The sequence below is a fragment of the Lycium ferocissimum genome, chromosome 7, assembly GCF_029784015.1.
Source record: "Lycium ferocissimum isolate CSIRO_LF1 chromosome 7, AGI_CSIRO_Lferr_CH_V1, whole genome shotgun sequence".
NCBI lineage: Eukaryota > Viridiplantae > Streptophyta > Magnoliopsida > Solanales > Solanaceae > Lycium > Lycium ferocissimum.
The window spans coordinates 65,555,401-65,565,824 of NC_081348.1; the positions used below are offsets into that span (position 1 = coordinate 65,555,401).

The 10,424-nt window shown below is 37.7% G+C and overlaps 1 protein-coding gene across 1 annotated transcript; it reads left to right on the plus strand.

Moving 5' to 3' along the window:
- Nucleotides 1-921: 921 nt before the first annotated feature.
- LOC132061829 (probable anion transporter 5) lies at nucleotides 922-5,995 on the plus strand. The gene is made up of 2 exons (XM_059454487.1): nucleotides 922-1,144; nucleotides 3,976-5,995. The coding sequence occupies exon 2, from the start codon at nucleotides 4,065-4,067 to the stop codon at nucleotides 5,373-5,375; it is 1,311 nt and encodes a 436-aa protein (XP_059310470.1). The 5' UTR covers nucleotides 922-1,144; nucleotides 3,976-4,064; the 3' UTR covers nucleotides 5,376-5,995.
- Nucleotides 5,996-10,424: the final 4,429 nt, after the last annotated feature.

Genomic DNA, 10,424 nt, shown 5'->3' on the forward strand with positions numbered 1-10,424 from the left:
ACAATAGCATGCATCAAATTTCCCCGATATGAAACCCGAAAGTGAATTGAGGATCAAAAGTATCAAAAAAATTGATATATGAAAATAAAAATCATGTCAGAAAGTACCTTTCCATCAATAAAAATCATATCCAAACTGATCAATTCGCCGTTATTCTTGGGATTAATGGCATCCCACATTCGACAAATCCTAACCCTTATGATCCAATCATCTTTATGAGTAACCAACTCTGAAAGAAAAGAATTTGTCATTCTAAAATCCAATATAAAGCAAGACAGACTAAGCAATCTACAATATGAAGAAGATTCACTGCTAATCTATATATAGTGTAAGAATTAGGGTGTGAAGAGGCACAAGAAATAATTACCAGTGCAATTACTCAGGGATTAATGAACATTAAAAGTCATTGTAATTGCAAATGATGAAGATGAATATTCTTTAATCAGAAAACTGTGTGGAAGAAAGCTACCTTACAGAGTTTGGAGGAAATTAAAAAACCCTTTGTTTGGTTTTGACCGTTCAGGTTTTGGATGAAATTGGAAAACGCTTCTTTGGGGTTTAATGCCAACCAATTTAATATGGTTTAAGGTGCTACTACGTGGGCTGGGCTTTATTGATTTTTAGTAAAAGGCTATATTGATTACTCAAACGTGAGCTGCAGATGCATTTATTTTTGTGAGACATTTTTTAAATGATTTGGCAGATTTATTATATAAAAGAAGTTCATAAAAAATCCAAAACAAATAGGTAAAAGATAAAGTATCAATTGCGCTATCGAGAGGTCACACATGGGTGATTATGTTTACGCATTTTTTATATTATATAGATTTGCTACAACACTCAGAACATATCTACATTTGATTAAAATTATAATTATGTATCGTAAATACAGTCTACGTGTTTGCACTGTCGCATAATTTTTTCAAAAAAAAGCAAAAGAGAAATATGTCTGTAAGTTGTAACTCCCCTCTACACTCTACAGTCCCTCCTTTCCCCTCTGCCAGCCCACAACTGTCACTTGCTTTGGCATCAAATTAACATCTCTGGTCTTTTCTTTAATTTTCGTTCATTTCCCACAATGCTTCTCTAATTAGAATCCATCAAAGACCAAACACACCCTTTTTAGGGTTCTTCTCAATATCTGGTAATTTCATTCTTTTCCTCTTCCTTTTATTGTTAAGTTAATCAATGTGGTAATGACCTTTAAGCTTAAAGTACACTATAATTCTTGAACTGCTTTTATGGTTTTAGTTTGTGAGTACTTTGCATTCTTAGTTTTTGTTTGTGAAATTACAACTGAAAGAACAATTGAAAAATAAAATGAAGAAATAAAAGTATGTGAGGCGCAAATATCTCGCTCTCTTTTAAGGAGATTCAAGCCTACTGCAGCAAATCTTTACCGGTCCAGCAGTAATTTTCCTGACTTATCCCAATATAAAATAGCCCGACATCATCGTACAACTCAACAAACTCTGTACAAGATGTTGGGTCCAAAGCTCCATCAAAAGAACACCTTCCTTCAACTAAATAAAACTCTTTTTTTTTTCCTCACTTTTCAAGAACTTTCTAATATTTTTCACCCACCGCAAAGTAAGGATGACTAACTATTTATAGGTGAAGAAATTCATCCTTGAAATGAATCAGAAGAGTAGAGGGAAGGTGGGGTAATAATGTGACAATATGGAGTAGTAAATCATGAGAATATGGATGAATAAGTTATAAGAGTTACAAGGGAAATTATTGGCACATTCTTCCACTAACTAAAAGGAGTAATGAAATAGTGGTTATAAGAATTTCAAAGGGCAAGAACGGACACAACTTCTGCCATAAACGAATTGGATAAGGAAGCAATTGAGAGGCACTCCAATAAAATATTAATATTAAAATGCTCAAATATCCTACAGTTTTATTTTTGTTAATTTGATCAATGTGGAACTTTTTTGTTTGTTCATTTAGAATTCGTTGTAGAAGTGAGGGAAAATGAGGGTGAGATTGTGTTGACCTTTTGTTGTGGGTAGCTGATAAAGATTTGTTTTTTCTTTGTCGCATTATTTTGTTGTTGTTACTGCTTTCGTTTCCATATTCCCTTTTTCAAACAATATGGTGAAGTAGCACCACAGTAAGAATGATTTGGAGTTTCAGTATGAAAACATGAAGCCAAAGAAAATTAAGACTAATTTGACATTAACTCAACTGATAACTAACTATGCTAAACATATGGGTGAATGAAAATTGATAGTGGTAGGAGGGTTGGAAGTAAAGGAGGAGTACCATGGAATGTTCTTTTTTTTTTTTTTTAATTTTTTTTAATTTTTAATTTTATTTTTTATAACAGTAGTGTCTGGGCCGGCTTGCGCGCACCTCATCTAATTCCACATGATACTTGCTACCTCCCACTAGCAACAAGTACCAGGTAACACTGTTCACCAAGGCTTAGCCAGATGGGAGCATCATGGATTTTTTCCTTGATCAATAAGGAAGTAAAAGAGGAGGAGGGATAAAAGTAGAGGATTTGAATGTCCCATGTAAGGAAAGTAACTTAATGAATCTTCTATTCCTTTCCCGTGCCTCTCTCTCTTAGTGAAACCAAACACAGTGTGAGTTAGTAGGTGGTAGTTAGCTTCTTTATGATGGCAATTTCTCTTTGAGGTTCTACCAAAGTGAACTAATCTGGTTCTGCTGATGATCTGGGAAATTTCTGTGAGAAGTGAAGGTCCAAAATGGCACTATCTTGTTATGAGAGGCATCCTTACGGCTCCAGTAAATGTTAAGATCCAATGGCAGTGAGAGAGTGATACGAACTGTTGCATCTGCAGGAAAAAGGTCGACTGAAGTGCCACTCATTCCATGTCGCTGCTGAGTCTACTGCAGAAATTTGGTTTATAGTTTCTCAATTGGAGGGTCTGCCATTAAGTTTCTGCTGTCGCGCATTATGGGGATAGTTTCTTGGACGGAGGATCAAAGAAATTGAAAACCCTCCTAAATGCATTTGTGGTGCTCTAGATTTAAGTGTGAGTTCATATTACATTGGAAAATGTATATTCACTTCTTGCCACATTCAAAATACCGTTGCTTGATGTCGTTCTTCTACTAGTAAATCAAGGCCGTTTTAAGCAAATACTTATAGCTTCTTCCTGTGGTGGCTATGTTTTAGTGGCGAAAAATGAACAAGAAGCGAGATTGATAGATTAATAGAGGAGCCACAATCAATATTGATTTGTGCTGGAGAAGTTCACTTGACCTGTGTCCTCCTTTCCATTCCTCAATTTGCAGACCATTGGAGCAGGGGTGAAATATCTGCTTTCGACTGATAGACATGATCTCTTTTTAGCCCCCCTGTCTGAACTCGTCAAAAGAATTTAGTAATAAAAAAGGTTTATTTCCCGGGAGAGTAGCGGTAGAGAAATCCTTATCGAGGAGGATGCTTTGTCATCCGACCTCTAGTATGCTCCATCTTCGGTCTTCCAAATCCTAATATATAACCTGGAGATGCTCGTCCTTAGAATTCAAAAGCAAAATGAGACAAAAATGATCCTGAATGGGATGACTTTGATTTTAGTGACATATCTTACCAGATTGAGTAGGATGTGAAGGGGTGTAATGATCATTTACTTAACACTCAGTAGGCTAGGCCTGATAATGAAGTCTGTTCAATTCGCGATTATGGCTGCTATCGAAATGATGCCTTCCATGCATCAAGGAGGCGAAAATCCAAATTACTTGAATCCAATTTCTAGATAAAAGTTGAACCATTGGTTTCTGGTGTTTCCTGCCTCTCACACGCTTCCCCTTTGTTTCCAGCTTGCCCCTTTTTGAATCTCTGTGAGTGGTTTGTGGATATAGTATCTCTATTATTCTTATTTTCTGTTTCAGTATGTTCAGTTATGAGCTAAGTATTTAATTCAAGTCTCCTTTGTATTCTAATATTATCAAGGCTCTAAATCGTCGTCTCTGTTTCTTGGATCACTTCAACAGAATTTCAAGTGCACTCTTTGGACACCTTTGTTAAAGAACCACCTATGCGGTGATCTGGTGTGTGGTTTTATTTCACAAATTTGGAAGCAATGGGAAGCAGTAAATTCCCGAAGCGTTACTTAATTGTAATTTTGACCTTCATCTGCACGTCAGTCTGTTACGTAGAACGGGTGGGCTTTTCTATTGCGTATGCTGTTGCTGCTGATGCTGTAGGAATAAATCAGAGTAGCAAAGGTGTAATCCTTTCAACCTTTTATTATGGTTATGCCTGTTCACAAGTAGCTGGTGGCTGGGTTGCTCAAAAGATAGGGGGACGCCGTGTCCTTCTCCTTTCATTTGTTTTGTGGTCGCTAACTTGCGCTTTTGTACCCCTTGACCCAAGCAAACCGATGATCCTAGTAATAGCCCGCTTGCTTGTTGGGGTGGCTCAAGGTTTCATTTTTCCATCTATTCACAGTGTCCTTGCACAGTGGGTACCACCACATGAAAGATCACGATCTGTTTCTTTTACAACCTCTGGAATGTACTTAGGTGCAGCTATGGGTATGCTTACGCTTCCTAGCCTGGTGAAATTTAGGGGTCCTCAATCTGTATTTCTAGCTGAAGCATTTTTAGGTGCAATGTGGTCACTAGTCTGGTTCAGTTATGCTACTGATCCACCTCGTTCTGACCATCGAAAAGCAACTGCTGCTGGCTTTGGGGAATCATTACTTCCCATCAAAGGGAGTTCAAAGATGAAGGCAGATAATGCCAGTAAAATCCCTTGGAAGCGCATCCTTGTTAGCTTACTGGTTTGGGCCAGTGTTGTGAACAACTTCACTTTTCATTATGCTCTTTATGTACTTATGAACTGGCTTCCAACATACTTTGAATTGGGTCTCCAGCTCAGCCTTCAAGAAATGGGTTCATCCAAAATGCTGCCCTACTTCAACATGTTTATATTTTCAAATATCGGTGGGGTGATTGCGGATCACCTTGTCACCAAGAGAATTCTGTCTATTACTAAAACCAGGAAAGTTTTAAACACAGTGGGTTTCATGGTTGCATCTATTGCATTGATGGCTCTTCCTTTGTTCAGAACATCTGGTGGCGCTTTATTTTGTTCCTCTGTGGCTCTTGGTTTCTCGGCATTAGGAAGAGCTGGGTTTGCAGTTAACCACATGGACATCGCTCCAAGATATGCAGGAATTGTTATGGGAGTTTCAAATACAGCTGGTACATTAGCTGGAATAGTTGGGGTTGACCTAACTGGTCGACTACTAGAAGCTGCTAAAGCCACTGAGTTAGATCTTTCCAGTCCAGGTAGCTGGAAACCCGTGTTTCTCATCCCAGGGGTGCTTTGCATTTTTAGTTCTTTTGTTTTCATACTATTGTCCACTGGGGAGAGAATTTTTGACTAAAGTGTTTGTGCATATACAGCAGTTAATCTGTATCTATATTTTGGAGAAGCAGAATATAGCATAGTTTAGGCTCTACAGTTCAAATTGGATAGTTCTTGGAAATAGCTACTGGTAGTTGCGACCATTCATACAGTCTTCAATAGCCTTCTTATTACTGAAGAGAGATATTTATACAATGTTCAAAAGCTTCTACGACTTCATTGACAGATTCCTCTGGACTGAGAGATATTGCTTCTTGCTCCAGCTGTTGCTGCTAAATATACTGGTTGATTTATGGAGCTTTAACAAGCTGAAGTTTTAGAAATCTGTACTGCACAAATGTCAACGGAGGTGTTCCATGGTGGTAGCAGACGTTTTCTCAGAAATAGGTGTTTAATCTGAACAGAAGCATATAGGAAATAAGTGGTAGAAAATACTTTTTGTATCATGATTCCAAAAATCTGATAGTCAACTATGAATCTTTTTTGGTTAACTCTATTATCTTAGTCATGTATCAGTAGTTGATGAGCTGAACTTCTTCTGATACCAAAAGCTCGGGTTGTTTTACTCACTATAACTGAAGTTTTGTTTCTCGGAATATAGTTTCTTTCGTTGAAATATGAAAGAATTATTTGCAGAAATATGTTTCATTCTTAGCTGTGCAGTTATGTTTTGCTAGTTCAGTTTCAAGTTTTATAGATTGTGCAGAGCACTGTCAAGATGCAAACGTACCATCTGAGGCACCGAGAGCACATGCTTAGTCCATGTTTATCATTCTATCTGGTATTTCATTTTCTTTTTCCTTTTAATTATTTAAGATCTATCTGTTATTCTTTGTTATCAAAAAGATCTATCTGGTATTCCTTATCGACTGCTTTGGGTTCTGGAAACAATTGTGCAACCATCAGGTCTGATATAGTTAGATGTGCATATAATTGTGTCTCATCCATCTAAGGTTGAAATTCCTTTCTGGGAAGTCTTTTCCAATGCTGAAGCTACTGCAGTCTTTTTTTTCATTGTTCTGAAAGATTTTGTGATGATCTCATCTGTGTAATCTTTTGAAAACAAGATTCTCCAAACCCCCACTTCTACTAGGATGAAAGCTCATAATGTTGTGCTGACTGGTGAGCACTGTTCAATGTCCATTTATTTGTCTGGCACTCTTCTTCTGACGTATATATGCGCTCCAACTCACCATGTCTCAAGAAATTATGATAAGCGCAATATTGTGCTTATTTTTCCAACACCTGCAGGGGGGATACGTTCAACTGTTAGATTAAAAGAAAAGGTAGTATTCAGCTTCCAAGGTGCATTAAGTCAAGTTATTGTGTTAGTGTTCATCAGATGGGGAAAGGAATTGAACTGGCTAAATTATGTGAGCCTTAAAGGGCTTAGGAAGGAGCGCAGACAAGCTAAGAAGGTCAGGCTACTTTCTTTTGTTGCTTTATGATGTATTTAGATGCTATACTTTCCTTATACACCAAAAGTGAAGTCATATTTTTGTGGTCGCAACTCAAGGCATTTCTATTGTAGAAGGATTCTTTTTTATTCCTTGAAAAGGTCAATAAGTTATACAGTATATTATAAGAAGAACAACTAAGCACTAAGATGGTGCTAAGACAGTAAACATGTCAGGAAACTCTCTTTACAAAAATAAAAAGAAGGATTCGTAATGTTGAAGTCCTATCCATGTAATGATTCTATGAAATCTATCATGCTATCTTCATTCTTTACATCCTGCAGATTACACCAAAAAGCCAAATACCATAGACAATTGTATTTAAGCTGCTGTACGCTATTCTTCTTCCCTTCGAAGCATTTGGCATTCCTATCCTTCCATAAGATCCAGCATATGCAGGACTGTTCCAAATCTGCTTTAGTGGTTTGCTTAATCCCCTGGAGTTCCAGCTGCTAAGTAGCTCTTTAACGGAGTGTGGCATCACAGTGTGTATCTTGAAAAGATTGAAAAAGAGAAACCAAAACTGTCCAGCCGCAATGCAGTGCAAGAAAAGATGACTGCCATTTTCCAACTCATTGTTACACATGAAACTTCTACTGCATATCATCATTCCCCTTCTCTATAGGTTATCGTGTGTTAAGCATGCATCATGGGCCACCAGCCATGTAAAACACTTGACTTTGGAAGGAGCCTTGAACTTCCAAATTTTCTTCGATAGCCAATTGGTAAAGCTGGGACCCTCATTGTTGATCATCCTGTAGTATGAACTTACTGCATGAGAAGTTTCCATTCCATAAAATACAGTCTTTTGCTTGTTCAGCGAGGGATACCTTCTCTAAATCTTTCAGTAGGAGAGCAATTCTTGGGACTTCCCAGTCAAAACAGTTTCTTCGAGAAGAAATGCACCAATTATTTCCCTTCCAGCAATGAGACAAGACTTCCTGCAGAGTTAGGGAAAGCATAAAGATCATGATACTTGGTCCTTAATGGTGTATGACCTTATATCCCTTCCATTGCCATTTTTAATCTATAAGTTAGCTACAAAAGTGGGTAAAACTGCAAATCTGTTTCCATAGGCCTATACCATGAGAGGAAAGCAAAAGACCTGTGTGCCAGGGGCTTTGCTTCCCATATTATACCAGCTATTATTACCCTTCTGGCCTTCTCCATAAACCACTTGCTTTCTTTCCATATCTCCACAGCCACTTCATTTTCTTTTTTCTGATAACCGTGGTGTCCGGGCCAGCTTGCGCACACCTCGACTAGTTTCACGAGATACCTGCCACCTCCCACCAGCAACAGGTACCAGGTAACTATGTCCACCTAGGCGAGAACAGATGAGAATAAATCACCTAGTGTTTTGTCTCTGTTAGAAATTAAACCTGAGACCTCATGGTGCTCAACCCACTTTATTGACCACTTGGCCACACCCTTGGGTGCCTCCACTGCCACTTCATAAGTGAGCTAGTGTTGTTTGTTTTCAAGTTTCTAATGCCAAGTCCACCCTTTCTTTTCTCCCATAGCACCTTATCCCACTTTACCAAATGAAATGCCCTATCTTTTTTACCATCCCGTAGAATGTTTCTCCTAAGATTGTCCAGCCTCTTCTCACACTCACAAGCATAGGAAATAGTGACATAAGGTAAGTAGGATGGGAGTCCAGAACACTGTTTATGAGGATCAACCTACCACCGCCCTTCATCAAACACGGTTCATGCATCCTCTAGCTCTCCTGTCGATGCCTCAAAATAAAGGAGTGTCATTGGTTCTTTACAATATCTTACCCTCACTAGGCTGAAATCTCTCATGATGTCAGTTTTCTGTGCCAATTTATGCAATGCCCAACTGATATACACTGGTCTGGTTTCAAAAGGGTCCTTCGCTATATTGCGGATACTGCTGACTTGGGCCTGCACATCTTTGGCGAGTCTTCTCTCAATTTGGTTGGCTTTGCCAATGCCGATTGGGCCGGCTTCCCCCTAACCCGAAGGTCCACTACGTGTTTGTGCGTTTCTCTTGGCTCAAATTGTATCAGCTGGGCCTCAAGAAACATCACACACTAGCCAAGTATAGCGCAGAAGCAGAATTTCGCACTTTGGCATCACTTGTTGCAGAACTAACTTAGACTACCTACCTTCTTAAAGACATTGGTCTTCCTCTCAGTTGTCCTCCATTCCTGTGCACAGAAAACATCAGGTGCGCTTCATGCTCGCACTAAACATGTTGAGCTTAATTATCATTTTGTGCGAGAAAAGGTTGTTTGAGGTAGTGCTGGCAAAATGGATTAAGGAAAAAACAAGCATCCATCCATATTATCCACTAAAAATGGGTTGGATAATTGACCTTTTACAAATGGGTCAAATATGGATAATATCCATATTATACATTTAAAAATGGCTACTTGATGGATAAAATATTAGCTTTACGCTAACATTTTAGAACCTGCTACTCAGTTGCATGCGCTAAAATATGGGCTGTTCAAACTATGTGCTTTTAGCTGCCTATTTGCTGGTGTCTTTTGCTTCTTTCATTTTAGTTTTTTCACATAATAAGATACAAATAGTGACAGATATTTTTTTCTTAACAATGTTGTGATTGTATTATTTTACTAATAGGTATTTTTTACATTATATAAATTTTTATTTTATTTTTTTGTCATATATGCTTTTGATATTTGTATATGATCCTTCAAATGAAGGGATGAATGAAAGGAGAATTTATATTTTCGAGTTGCATCTTTGGGTTTCTATTTTATATTAATCACTCAAATCTCCTTTTTGTGACCTCATTTGTATTGATTCATTTTCTGCAGCTTTGTAGAAATCAGGTGAAGTATATGTTATTTGCGTATCATGGGATGAGGTCAAATAGTGTACTGTAATCTGCAGTTTGATAAATATATGTTGTTTTGACAACATATGTTGAGGTCAGAAATTCTCTCAAAAATGATAATATTCATGAAGCCATAGATAATATGGATACTCATATCATCCGTCACGTCTTAGTTACTAGAGTTTTGTGTATCTAGGATTTCTTTGGTTAATATAAGTCCTAGCCAACTAGATGTGTACTTGATGTATTTGATATCAACATCAGTTGTAGATAGGGATTCCATAGCTACTTAGTCGCTTGGAGGACTCCTTGAAGGAGCCTATACGTCTGATTCATTGAAAACAAATCCTTGAAAATTACTGTGTTCTTGGTATTATTTTCTTCAATATCCATAAAGCTAATGCCCTGTTTGTTTGCTTCCACAAGCCATCCATGACCATCCTCCATTTGGCTAGTGTGAATAATAAGTGGCATTAAAGTATTAATAACATGAAAAATAAAGCTGATTACCTACCACAAGAGCCTAAAATACAATAATGGTATAAGATTTATTTACACGGTTAGGGTACATAAGTTAAACCATATGAAAGAGTTATAATAACTGAAGTATTTATCTTATCTTTTGTTAGATTTAAGCTAAAGTTTTCAATTGAGCAAGTTGCCTTAGTTTCAGCTGTGGCTCATACAAAAAAAATGCAGGAGTGTTTCAACAGTTAGGTTCACAAGAGCAAGTAACGGCGACTTTATTGAAGCAGTTGGTGGGGGTGTGGCGAAGGAGA

Bases quoted from the DNA above. Each gene is read 5' to 3' on its own strand.
- LOC132061829 (XM_059454487.1), top strand. From the start codon at position 4,065: ATGGGAAGCAGTAAATTCCCGAAGCGTTACTTAATTGTAATTTTGACC.